The sequence below is a fragment of the Siniperca chuatsi genome, linkage group LG12 (assembly GCF_020085105.1).
Source record: "Siniperca chuatsi isolate FFG_IHB_CAS linkage group LG12, ASM2008510v1, whole genome shotgun sequence".
Classification (NCBI taxonomy): Eukaryota; Metazoa; Chordata; class Actinopteri; order Centrarchiformes; family Sinipercidae; genus Siniperca; species Siniperca chuatsi.
The window spans coordinates 23,960,841-23,975,460 of NC_058053.1; the positions used below are offsets into that span (position 1 = coordinate 23,960,841).

Here is a 14,620-nt window from a genome sequence, read left to right on the forward strand (position 1 = left end):
TTATATAGAAAAAAGCACCCAGACAAGTGAAAAGGCAAATCAATTGGACTTCAAAATGTAATATTACTGTTATATCAATCAGTAATCCAGAGTGTATCTGATATCTATCCAATGAAACTCTCACACATCGATACTCAAAACTAAAATCTGTAACTTTCTGCATGGTGGTAACCTTTCTCTTAGAAAGAAGAAGCTGCCTCAAAAAGTGTACCTAAAACTGTGATGACAGGTACAAGACAATTGTGCCATGGTGGAATGAGGAGTGTGGCTTGGCTATTAAAGAAAGAAATAGGGAATAACGACATCTTGGCAGGAAATCTGGAATAACGACATTTAGGGTAGAGAATACTATAAAAGTCAGAAATAATCAAGGTAAATGTAGGAAAGAAGATGTTATCTTTTCTAGGTTAAGTTTAGGTCATCACTGCTACGTTGTATACCATGAAAAAGTCAGTGTCAGATAAATGTGAGACTTGTAACTGTAAGGAAACTGTTGAATATGTGCTGATGGGACGTAGGAAGTTCAGTGTAGAAAGAGAAAGACTGAAGTGCAGAGTGATAGAGATGGGCAGGGAGTGGAGCATCAAAGGCCTGTTAGAGACAGGGGATACACCCTTACAGGTTCAAAGGGCTTTATTAAAATATGTAAAAGAAACAGGTTTAATATCTAGAATATAAATTCTTTATGAAGTTTCTTTTAATTACTCTTTTTACTCGTCGTTTGTCAAGATTTTGGTTAAAGTCATGACATTACACGCTCCGATACAGTAGGTGGCGGCATGCACCTTTAACGTGGGTTTGTAACCCGCCAGTAAAATCAAAAAAGACGAAGAAGAAGCCCTTTCAAAGCCACCTTAGTATGACGTCACAGTCCAAGATGGCGCTCCCCTTGCGGACTAACTTGAAACATCTCTTCAGATTCATTCAGAAGTTTAATTCTCCGAAAAGATTCCTGAGCGCTGGGGCCTGCACAGAAAACAAGGTACGTGCTGCGGTGAAAACACTGTCTTAACGTTGTCTCAGCCATTTCGTGTCTCAGCTCGAATAAGAGATTTAAGAGTCTGGCTGCACACAGACTGAAACGGTTCTGGGTTTGTTGTTTCTTACTCTCTGTGCCCCCCCCCCTGTTTACCCACTGGAACAATGTTAAATTCAGTTTTCATCTTCATACGTTAAAAAATCATGTTTCTTTAAACAATTGTGATCGAGTTTTATTTAAACTCGTGCTTTTGGTATTTGTCTCTTCTTGAAAACAGAGTGGAGGTCATCTAGTTCATTAGTTATTTTTATTAACAAAGTATTTGAATTAGTAGTAACCTTTTGGAGCAGATGTGAGAACAGACTGGCTGTTTGTAAAGGAGCATGCCGGCTGTTAATGATCTCAATATATTCAGTAAACACGTCTCTGATGTCTCACCAGTGGTCAGCTCCATGTACAGAATCAGAATCAGCTTTATTGGCCAAGTATGTGTACACATACAAGCAATCTGACTCCGGTGTTTAAGTTGCTCTCAATGTAGCCTACTTACACACAGAATAATTTACAGGAACATAGAAATAGATATACAGCTAAAAACAAGGAGAAACAAAGCTGAACAAAGATAGGTTAAAATTACGCACATATAAGTAGTTGAAAAAATGTGTGTGTGTGTGTGTGTGTATATATATATATATATATATATATATATATATATATATGTATATGTATGTATATATATATATATATATATATATGTATATATATATATATATATATATATGAAGCAGCAAAGACCAACAACATATAATGTCTATATGCAAGTCACAGTGTTTCTGTAAATTGTAAACAAATAGCAATGGTGCAAAGGAATAAATACTGAATGGGTAATGTAAAGTATTACATTATATACACGAAGTGGGTTGTTATATACAGTATATGCATGTATACACGTCTATATACAGTATACAGTCCAGTGAGTAACGTGTACAAGACATGTTAATGCTGACTGACTTACAAGCAGGCACAGAAACAAGATGACTGTTTTCAAGATGAACGGACTTGGCACTTAAAGTCTAGTTAATCTTGATACACACACTGTGAAACATGTTTAGGCGTGTGATGTGGCAGGTTGACGTCTTCTTTAATGCTACAATGTCGGTTGCTGAAATGTTTAGAATAGCCATCACACCACTCTTTGAGTAGGGTCATATCCTCAACCCAAGTGTGTATTACTACATATATAGTATATTCTGAAGCAGGACTGATAAATTGGCTGGGCCAATATATCGGTCGATATTAGCTTGTCGCAGATATATTCGGTATCTTTGTATATGTCAGCTGATGAGTAACAAGAAATTATTATAAGTATTTAAAGCCAAAGATGTGTTCAAGGTAATTTAGCAACAGTGTCACCATTACATAGTTTGTCCACCAGATCGCACTGATTAGTTTATTTTTCAACAGTACATATCTTGGTCGCAATTCTATAATAATTTCTTACATTGCACACACAACAAAATTAAATCACGTCATGCAGCTCTTCTCCAGTACTCAAATTCACCAAACGTTTTCAGTTTCATGCCTTCATAAGGGTCATCGGGATTCTTTAATAATCAAATTTAAGGAATCCCTTTCCCAAACTTGTTGTTTTGTTATGTCTTAAAGTACAACAATAAATATCAACTAATATATTATACATTTTAATATAAAACTCTCAAATATTTCAATGTGTGTTGGCCTCAAAAGTCTAGTATCAGATTGGTTTTAGTCCATTCTTGTTTCTTCTCTCTCCCTGTTAAATGGATTTAGTGTTTTAGTAGGTTGAGACGAGCTCAGCAGAACCTACACATCACTAATTCATAATAAATCATTTTCATGCTTCTACTTTTAAAACGGAATATTTGCCTGATGAAGCCCTTGCAGGTCGAAACGTTGCACATATAAAAACTTGGGAGCTTGGACATTTCAGTTTGCTGACAGCTTCTCCTTTTTCTTTGTTGCTGATTTTTGTCCTGCACCTGCACCCAACGGGAGTTGGATGTGCACACTGTTCACCTTTTTTATTCTGTGGAGTCGGTCAGCAGCAGCAGCAGGCTGAGTGCAAGAATTAAGTCATCCAAAGTTTCTCCTGGGCAGTGAGCCGAAGCGCAGCGCAGCACAAATATGCAGTGGAAAAAGTAGTATTTTTATGGTTAGTCCTAGGGCTGCAGCTATCTATTATTTTAGTAATCGAGTATTCTACAGATTATTCCATTGATTAATCGAGTAATCGGATAAGAAATACTTTTGCTTCATTAAAGACTAATAGTAAATATGCAAAAGAGAAAATAAGACAGGTCTCTTAAAATTAACAACTAATTGGTTTCCTTTTTAGAAAGATCTACATTTTTATTGCTTAAATTGCATACAATAATATTATCTGTCAAAACTAAACTCATTTAGTGCATTTGAGTGACGTATTACATTCTGGGTTTTAAAGAAAAAAACAATCTGAAATCCAAAAACAAACACCTTCTGCTTTAAAAAGGGTATATATTCTTAAATTTCAGAACTACAAGTTTCAACCTAACTACAGCTCAGGCATAACGTAAGCCTTTACTGTCTTCTTTGTGGCATTTGTAGGAGGCAGAAACGAGTGGACAGGAACTGTGACTATCATAATAATAATAAATAACATGAATGAAGCTCAGGCTTTCACAAAATCACTGCAGCATTTTATTTTCTGTGGTTAATATCTTGAACAAAACCTAGCTAACTTAGGGACATCATAACTAGCCACCACAATGATTGATGTTAACTAGCCGTTACATATAGCCATAATTAACGTAGCATACGTTCTTTACTAGCCTTCATCTACCTTGTGTCGGGTCCGCTCTGTGGACTGGATGCAGAGACTGTAACGTTGTGCTTTCTGCTGAGATGCTGAAGCATAGACGTCGTGCTGTTGTGGTATGCTAGTTCAGTTTTACAACAGACACACTAAACAGAGTTTTTATGGACGTTTTCTGTTGCTTTCTCTGGCCTGTCTCTTCTCTGCGCCCCTCGCTATTTTCTTTCTTCCTCCTTTTTGTAATCTGTCAAATCACACCAAAGACGCTCTGAACCGACTCTGATCACACAGTGTAAATGTGTGCGAAACACAGTCTCTTCAAACTGTTACTGTTACATACAGTAGAGAATACTTGTGGAATTGTAGCAGAACATTTTAGTATTTAAGCAGCTGCATTTAGTCTGACAGCAGAAAGAGTTTTCAGAGACTTAAAAGCTCAACAGTAAGTGTCAGCTTTGGTGTCAAGAAAGGTATTCTGGAAAATGGAGGAAATAATAAACTAAATAATAAACTGAATTGGACTAAACAAGGCAAGTTGAAGCAAATCGTGGTTCTCCATTAAAGCAATTACAACATGTCATCACATGAATTAAATGTGATACATTGATTCTATTTGACTTTAGCTGGCTTAGGTTTTTACAAAACCACAAGATGATATTGTTGTTATTCATTATAATGGATTTTTTTATGGCTTATGGTTCCTGCATGAGTTTAAAACCCAGTTTTTTTATTATTCTGTTGTGGGCATTTCCTTCTCAGCTCTGAGTGGCCCATCACATTCTTAATAAAAACTTATTAAAAGCTTTCATTTATGACTTTTTTCCTTTTCTATCTTGAGTTTATTCGGTGCACTTTCCTTTCCTAGTCTGGCATGTGACATCATAGTACTCCTTGAGTGTACCTTTTTTACTTCAGTGGATTCAAGAAACAGGCCTACTATAACTCAGCTTCGGGTTTCCTATCATTGCACGGCTGCCTCTGAGAAGCAAATGGAGTGTTAAGGCAAACAACGAGTCCCCTGGCACACATAAGAATAACCAGTGCGTTTCAGTACAACAACAATGCTAATTATTGAGCTGTGCAGTTTAAAACCTCAACCATTTGCCCAAAGCCCTGTTGCTGGTTGATGTACGAGCTGTAATACAGTATGCACGTTCACCGCCGTCTCGTCTGTATTTTGTTAAGGCAAAGTCTCTGGAGAGGCCGGAGAGGTGTGCGACGAGAGGGGAGGAAGGGGTGGAAGCAGGGGACTCAAAAAGCATCACAGCAGTGCTTCATTACCAGCAATAACATCAGAAATGAGGTGTTGGTTTTCATTTGTTTTAATTTTCTCCAAATGTGGAAGGCTGAGTGCAAACACCAGCACGCTCACAATGCCCTGAGGTGTGATGTGCGTCAAACAAGACTCTTTTTGGACGTTTTTTTTCTGCACTGGAAAATGTGTTTTAAAAAGTCACTGAACCTCAACAGACTGACACAAAGATGAAATGTGACCTTTGTCAGATGCTTTGAATTTTGAGGGAAATGTTTGTGGTCTGTGGAGAGCTGTGGTTTGCTTTTTAAAATCTTGTCACTTGCAGTTAAAATTCACTGTTAATGTTTGCTCATAATAGCAACTATTTTTGAGATAACCTGTAGTAATTTGACAAAAGTTCAAAATTGCAGTCTGGTCAGCTCTGTTTTTTGCAGTCCTGAGTTGGTTTTCACAGTAGATGAAAAGATATGTTTTTTTTTTCTGGTATATTTCATAGAGAGCAACATCACAGGCGAACTTGATATTTTACAGATCAAGTTCAGGTTGATTGTCACAAGGCACAGCCGGTGTGATAATGTCTTCAGTGGCTCTGGAGTTTGTCACCTCTGAGAAGATAACACCAGTGATGTCATCAGGGTTGTCATGGCTTGGAGTCTACCAATTTATAACAGAAAGCCTGTATTAAAAACTGGGAGTATGGATTTTGAAAGACATTTTTTAAAAGTGTTAACCAGGCACGGAAGGTCTAATAAAAGACACTATTGAGTTGCATTATGGGAAATGTAGGATCCATTTTTTTTTACTTGTCTATTGTGAGTTCCCAAGCTTTATGGACGAGCAATACTAAATTGCCAGGTTACCCCTTTAAGTTTATGAAGTACCAACAATAATACCCATCACAAGCTACTGGAGCCAAAAGCTCTGTCTTCAAATCCCTTTTGTATTACATGCAGCTAAAAAAAACAACTAAAAAACATATTTATTTACATAGTTTTCTGTAATGACTAAAATGAACCACAACTGAATGTCTGCAAATCATGGGAAATTCTTAATGTCTTAAATTATGTGAAATCGGGTCCTGAAGTATTGAATGCAGAATTTGTTGTCTTAAATTAACTTTATAGAAGTCCTGCAAATGTAGTGACATCTGTTTCACTAATATAGCACACAATGTATTTCTAGTTTTGTTTCTCTTCTGAAATCTGTTCTCCATTTTAATTGCCATATAGTGGTCTCAAAAACTCTTGAATCTAAATTGATAAAGCTTGATGACAAGGCAAACTAAAAACAAACAAATATTTGATATCTTGACCAAATATTTGCTTTAATTAACTAATAATTTCTTAATGGTTTATGTGCTGCATAAATTAATTTAACCTGAGTAGTGAATTTAGCCGTTGTAGTGTAGTATTAGAATTGAAAGGTTTGTACTCTCTACAACCCTACTGCCTTACAGTAACCTCCAGCCTTATGTCAGCTGTAAATACAGGGCTCCCTGTTCAGCCGTCCCTCGCCTGTGGTCCTGTTATTGACTGATATCAGTCATGTCAGCCCCGGGCTCCAGGAAAGAGGAAGTGACTTCTAATTTGCCTCTCTGTTCTCCTCGGCTCCAAATTCACTTACTCGGGTGTCAGCTAAAACCATTAGAGCAGCTCCCGCACCACATGGGAGAGGCCTGCGAGAGCGAGGAAACATGGCCTCCCCTTTGAGGATGTTCATTAACTGCCCTATTTATTTTCAACTGTCAGAAAAGCCCGCTAATTCTCAGCAGTCCCGTCTGTGTAATTAGGTCTGTCGTACTCATTCTCCAGCCAAGGCCCTCACTCAGACGCTTTGCACATTACACATTTCTTAAAACTATCCCACATGTCAACATATTCCTTTTTTAAAACTCATATCTAGCTAAGTCGACTTACAGAATCAGTCTGTAGCTGTGCGCCCACAGTGGTGCCTGGGGAATCTTCCTAGTTTTCCTGCGTTTTAGTCCGTGCCTGATCCAGCGCCTTTTGCTGAGCGTCTGACATTTTTTATTAAAACATAGCAAGTATCTGGTAACGTACCATTGAGCTGCGCTCAACAGTCAACAGGTTTATGCTGCCTTTGCAGGGGGAAATTACAGAGAGGCTGCTGGTGGAGGTTTGCCGTGAGTGTTACCATAATTACATATTGATAAATTTATGAAGTGTGTGCCGGTTATTTTTTGCTGTGTTGTTACTTTTATGTGTTTTTCGGGTATTATTAGCTCTCCTGTCAGTCATTTGTTTCCTGCAAGTGAAATAAAATTAAACATGCCCATTGTCAACACAGAAGGAGGAAGTGGTATAATGAAACTATTTGAAACAATTTGGAAGGACTGAATGGAAACAAGTAGCTCTGGCATGAATGTGTTTGTCTAACTGTGAAAAACGTTACATATGAATTTAGCTAGAGTTTGCTTTTCCAGCTGCACACAGCTGCTTTACATGTGATCATGGACATATTGAAGGCAAGCTGCTTTGGTTTTAACAGGCCTGAACAGTTCAGTTTTAGTCAGTGATACTGCTGTAGATAATATAGCTGTTTATCACGCATGATTTGTTGAATTTAGATGACTGTCAGTAGCTATCATGGATGAGTGTTGTTGGCAAAGCAGGGGGTCCCAACATAGAGGGCTCAGACAAAAAATAACACAAGGTCGTCTGCAAAAAAGGTGATCTAGCTCAAGTTTTGGCGCAACGCCATCCGGAAACACACAAATACATACAAGCTCACATTTCTTCTAGTTTACTTGTTTCACATGTACGGCGTTATTCTAGTGCTCACCTCCTGATCAAAATAGAGGATAAAATAATTTCTGCCATGATAACTTGTTTTAAAAACCTGTGATTACTGCGCAGTGTTTTGGTGTCTGATAAACTACAAACTCATGGATCTTTTACTCAAACTGGACTTCCTGAATTGTATTTCTGGTACTTGAAGCAACAGGGGTGCAGTGCAATGTTTGGTCTGAATTCCCCCTTAAAGAGATTCTGATACAACAGATTTAAAGTTCATTCTTCACCTTTTGAAACAGTAGTTGACAAAACAATCTTACCACCAGGTCCATTCAGTAGCTGTTCTGGAGCTTTCGATCATCACGCACGATCTTCCTCAGCAGATAGAGATTTTACGTATTGGTCATGTAACTGTAAATATCCAAAAATTCCATTCCTCTGAGCACCTCAATGTTAACTTCTCAACTTTTAAGCCAAGATGGACAGTAAGTCCTTGAAGTACTCAGAGAACTAGTTTCTAAATCAGTTGTTAGTGTCACATTGTGTAAAGTTTGTACTTCTATGGATTGAATGTGCGCATTTTACACTTGTGTGCAATTACATCGGCAGGTAATATGATACCGTAGTTTATACAATATCAGTTGTCGGTGTTTGTCACTTCCCATAAAATAGAAAAGTCATTAAATGTTTAGTTTCTAATGAGCCAGATTACAGCTTCCTGTCTTGAGTAGGCACTGCTCCTCTTGGTTATCCCCCCCCAGGCCGTATTGAAGCATGGTTCCTTCAGAAGCTGCAGCCTGTTAGTGCTGGAGGCTGAGGCTGCCTCCCCTGCCTGGTTATTTTTGGAGCACCGTCGGGTCCTGTCTGCGGGGAGTGCTGTTTTTGAAGGGCCTCCAGTCCCATTAATCAGCCGAGGGACCCCACGGCGCGAGCGGGCCCCGAGCCCTGGCCCGCCACACTGCAGCGTTCTGTTCCTGTACCCCCTCTCTCCGCACAGTGTGAAACTCAGAGGAACCTCATCAATCTCACCTGTCCCACACGTCAACCGCAGATTTAATCAAACGCTCCTTTTGGGCCTTCCCCTCTGCTCCCCCTCCAACACACTCACTGGGAGGAAAAAAACAGAAAAAAACAGCCTAAGTCTTGACTGGGCTATAGTCACACTTTTATTCTTATTTTCTTTATTTTACCGTATTGCTTCCTCCATCACTTTCTTTTTTCTTTCTCCTGCTTTGTCCACCACTCAGTTTCTTAGTTTTGTTGCCTGTATATGTTTATATGCATTCATGTGTGTGTATGTTTTTCTCTGTGGTTATATGCACTTTGTTTCAAGCTGTGGTGTGTACCCACATTGGCTAAACACACACACACACACGCCCTTTTAGGAATAAAGGGGGGTAATACAGTAAACCCCATTTCCTATTTGATACCTCACTGAAGTGCAGCTCTGTTGGTCGCCAGCGTTAACAGGTCCCAAAGTGAGAGAAAGACAGAGATGAAGAAAGATACAGAGGACTGGGGGAAAGTGTGTCAAGGTGCATTTCAGCATGATGCTGGTGTTAATGGGGTTGTGTGGGGCGCCCAGGACAGAAGAAGAACACTGGATCCTGTGTGTCTGACGCCCAGCGGGTGAGCCACGAAAATCCTCCATCTGTAGGCCCATCTCGATGCAGCCACGGTCAAATCTGGAGCTCTTTCCTGGCCCACAAAGAGCTCATGGTAATTCACAGCGGGGCAAGCAGCGATGCTCACGGAGGTGCTTTTGAGATGTGTTGAAATTGGCGCTGTAAAATGGCGGTGACCGTGGGCCCCGCTCATCAGCCCCTTGGTGAGAGAGATGTCAGTGGGCCACTCCAGGACTCCCAGGCTCTGATATGATGTATGAGCCATTAAAAGCAGCCCAGAACAGATCTGAGAAGAGAAATCCATTGTTTTGCAAGTCCTAGCTCAACTAAACCATTGCTGTGATTAATAACATTAAGCGGAGTGAGGCTGTGGGCCTGGACATGCTCGAAGCTGCAACTGCTCAATAATAATAATGGCAGATATCAGGTCTGCTTTTAACACTGTCCCCTCACATAGCATGCTTTAGCAACACCTCGAATGCAACCATTTCTTATAGTGACACCGAGTGGAAGATTGGGTTCCAATGAGCAAAAACAACTACTGAATGAAGGAAACAAAGAAAAACCTATGAGACAGTTTGTGAGATTCAGTTTAGCGACCAGATGTATAAAAGGTTGAATTGACTAAAAACCCTGGAGGGTTTAAGAAGTGCATGCAGAGATGGAATCTAATATGCAATGTTATTCTTTTAGGCTGTTTGTCAGTTTGTGTGTATTTGAAGTTACACACCAAGCAAATTAATTATGCTACTTCAAGGGGCATACATCTGTGAGTCCATATATGATTTAACTGTTCAGTGTGAACATAGAAAGCTGACAATTCAACCTACAAGAATAGTAACATCTCTGCCCAGTTTAACTGTGGGAGTTGAAACAATCCAAATGCACAGCTTCATAAATCTGGCAAAAACAAAAAATGTATGCATATTTCTAGTTTTATGCATCTGATCCCAGTACTATTTGTCATTGTTACACATTCTTCTGTAAGGATGTAATTCCATTGTATCTTGTGCTCACTTAAATGATAAATCCAACACTTGTCATTCAGTTCCCACAATGAAGTGGTTCCAGGGCTCTGGAAGACTTTGGAGAGAAAAGGGAAATGTTGTTTCCATGGATCCTGGAGCTGAAAAAGTAGAAGACAGTCTATTTGTTCTCAAATGAAGTGAATCAGCTCCAGTTGGCTATTGTTTTCTATTTAATAATGCAGCTTGTGTGTAGGTTCTGGTCATGTTGCAGTTTTTTTGATGGGCTGTCTGATCTTTCCACCAGTGTTGTTCCTCGATGTGAGCTGTCAAATTCATATGGACAGACACCTTCACAGCTTAACTGATGTTGATGTAGGCAAAGACACGTGCGGACATATGTCTATGTTTGCACATGACCTCTGTCCCTATGGAGATTACCACACACATACACGCGCAGACAAATGAACACATATTCCCGGAAAGGTACTGCAAGTGTGAAAACATTGCCTTTTAGTGTATGTAACCTTCTAGCTGTTGCCGTTAATGTCACACACACATGGTGCGTAATGCATTCAGCATATGGCAGACGTGGATGAAGAAAGCTTTCGCCACCTTAGCGACGATGTAGTACGGCAGCCCCGTGCCTGTCAGTGTAAAATATGAGGATAGAACAACCAGCGTTTCCCGCGTTTGCTACGTGTCATCAACAGGCATCCAACGCCTGTGAGACAGAGATGGAAAGAGAGGGAAGTGAAGAGACAATAGGGGAAGGCAAATGACGCTGCTCACCAGCTCTTTTATTTGATTGGACAAGATGAGATAGTATTTTGTTTCTATTGAGCCTGCTGTTTCTTAAGTTTGTGTCTCAAAATGTTTATTCACGTCAGAAAAATGTACTTTTTTTCGCCATGCTTTTGGCCTGCCTCTAGGGAGGTCGTTCTGTCAGCTGGTTGGTCTGCCGGAGGTCCACCATTTTGGTCCAGACTGAAGTATCTCAACTATTTTTATACATACATTCATGGATCCCAGATGATGAATCTTAATGACTTTAGTCATCCCCTGAATTTTTCTCTGGTGCCAATGGGAGGTTAACATTTGTGGATTTGAGTGAACTGTCTCAATTACTATTGGGTGGATTGCCATGAAGTGTTTTACAGTGGACAGTCATGCCCCCCTCTGAATGAACTGTAATAACTTTGGTAAACTTTTCATCTAGAGGGTCGAAATTTTAGTTTAACTTAAGTTTATGACTAAATACCTGCAAAATTGACATTCCCATCAGTCTCAGCTGTACTTTAATTTTAGTGCTAATCAGCTGTTTGCATGCTAAGACACTAAGACCTTGAACATGGTAAACATTATACTTGCTAAACGGAAGCATGTTAATTTAGCTCAAAGCACCACTCTACTTAAGTACAGCCTTGCAGAACCGCTAGCATGGTGTGATGGTACTGAGAGTGTGGCCAAAAGGCAACATGCTTGGAATATTTCATCCAACATATAACAGTGTGTCAACAGTTATCTGCCCTAAAAAGCCAGACAAATTGTGTCTGATCCTGTTTATCCCCCTTTTAAAGAATTCATAAAACTGCCCTCAGGAAGACGCTATAGAGCTTGCAGGAACCAAGAACATTTCCAAAACGGCTTTCATACCAAATGCATTAACTGCTAAATTTGTAAACACCATTCACACTGAAACCAATTGTCCATTATTTTTGTCTGTACTGTGCAAGTTGTGTTATTTATTAATGCATGTATTGCGATTTACTATGATGTCTTTTTAAACCAACCTGTGAAGCCAAAGGCAAATGTCCACATTTGTGGATAATAAAGGTTGTTGTTGTTATTATTATTATTATTATTAAAATAAACAACTCAACTTTATATAGCAGTCTGAACACAATGCTGTTCAGCACAGACAGTAAGAAACAAAAGAAAGGAGAACAGTGTACATATAATAAAAATAAAAGTACTTGATTTCCTGTATTCCAGTATAGCCAAATTTTAGCCCCTTCTTTTGTGATGGTTTCAGGTATTTATTAAGATGTTTAAATGTGGTTACAAATTTTTCAGTAATTTGAACTGCTTGAGGTGCATTTGATTTATCTTAGTGGAATTTTTAACAAGCCACAAGGTGTCATTTCACCTCCATCATATGAAGTCAAGCACTCCACAAGTATTTGAATGCTGTAATGAATTAATTTACACAGGTTTAATATAATCCATGGCCAAAGTATGCTAGATGATAGTATTTTATTACTCTTGGCTTTGCAGTGCAGTATTCATTACAAACATTAATTGCTTTACAACATTTGCTGTCTCCTCTGTCATCATGTGGTAGTTGATTTACTTCCTTGTGTAACCTACTTTCCCTTCCAACAACTATAAAGGCACATGTTTAAAGACACTTTTCTCTGACCAAAAGTAACACGGAGGTGTCTGGCGAAGTAGCATTATGCGTGATAGCGCGATTGCCCAGTGGCTAGTTAGCTGTGGCGTTGACTCTCATTTGACACTCGATTGGCTCAAATGACACCATTACCATGTCTGCATGGCTAATGGCTTCCCCTGGGGAGCGGAGCAGAGGGGGAACATGCGTTTGGCGTGTCAGCTCGAGGTAAGAACACACATGAGCCAGACTCGGGGCCCCATCCGCATCCAAATCAATCCTGACACCTCTTAAGAGTCTCTCAGCATCAATGGCACTCCAGTGCAATTACCCTGTCGGTAATGACATAAGCACCCAGTTCCTTCCTGCCTCGCTCTTGCCTGCAAGCAACCAGCTCCCTCAGGCCGGTAGATGGAGACTTTGTAGACCACGCTGGCCTCAGAACAGTTGTCATTTAATCCCTCAGGGCTGAGAGATGGAGAAGCCCTGGGCAACACTGGTGAGAGAGCAGCTGTTAACTGATCTCAGAGGCTGTGCCGAGCCTGTCCCTCAGTCAGATTGAATGTGATGTAGCTTAGCTAGCTGTCGAGATAACCGATTTCTCAACAGTGACTGAAGAGGATATCCTCTGAAAGCTTCAGGTTTTAATGATTAGTTATGATAACCTTGAAGACTGCAGCTGGGGAACATATGATCGCCAGTCAGATTTGAGGTGATAACACAGAGATCCCATGGGTTTTGTGGGGAAACGTTTTCAAATGGACTCCTCTGCCCAGCTGTTGCTGTTTACAACCCATCCACAGATCTCACGTCAACCTAAAACAAACTTAACCTCATCAGAATTGTAGGTAATTTTCTTTGAAAGTGATTAAATAATAATTATAATATCAACATCAAGATGTACTGTATATATTTACTGACATATTTAACAGTTTGTTAGATCAGAAAATTTAACAAACATTTAGTTTTTATTGGTAGTTGATGGATAAAAATGTCTGATCCTTTTTCATCCAACTGCTGTGCAGGAAGCACTACACTGAAATCCACTGATACAGTTTTAGAGCCCTTTTCCCTTCAGTATACGCGTATGTCCTCTTTATTGGGTTTCTCCATATATGCACTGTTAAACACAAAATTTAAATAAGCTAATTTAACTGGATTTTATGTAAGTACATGACTGTTCTTTTTGTCTGCTTGTTTTTTTTTGTTTTTTGTTTTAAGGCAGCATGTACAATCTTTAGCCAAGTTTTTTCCAGGAGTTCAAGAACTGGTAACAACTCATTGTAAGTAAACTAGTAAAATTTGTGGACAACGTGGTTTAAGCCAACATGAATGAGTAGTCCTCAAGATGCTCAGAAAAATGGAAATTTGAACATTTACACTTCATGACAACTGGGTAAACTGGCAGATGGCATGATGCAATCAAAAGCTCAAAAAGAGCTTCTGTATGGACCTTGCCGCTAGCATGGCTGTAGACTATTGACGTCTTAACATGAAAAGTCTAATCAAGATAGACAGTTAAATGAGTGCTGATACTATACAAAACTAGACTTCATGGTTTGTATTTCATCTTCTCACTGGTACCTGTAGACACACACACAACAACAACACAGCCCCTTGCATTTTTGAAATGCAGTGCTATTTTCAGTATGAACGCGCTCTTCGTACATACAAAAGTCTCTGGCATTGCTGGCCTTTTGTCCTGGATTTTGTAGACCTCGTGTAATTCTAATCCTTGTGCACGTGGGTGTTCATGCTATCTCTACCACATATTCCACCTCCCCACCCCAACAAGTACATGATCCCTCACCCCCTTCTCAC

At 39.5% G+C, this 14,620-nt stretch overlaps 1 protein-coding gene across 1 annotated transcript in view; it reads left to right on the top strand.

Moving 5' to 3' along the window:
- The first annotated feature begins 832 nt into the window (after window positions 1-832).
- The window catches only part of wars2 (tryptophanyl tRNA synthetase 2, mitochondrial), a 29,539-nt gene continuing 15,751 nt past the window's right edge, over window positions 833-14,620 (top strand). Inside the window, exon 1 of the mRNA XM_044217160.1 lies at window positions 833-982. Within this exon, the coding sequence (XP_044073095.1) occupies window positions 860-982 (123 nt within the window). The 5' untranslated portion in view covers window positions 833-859. The remainder of the gene's footprint in view (window positions 983-14,620) is intronic.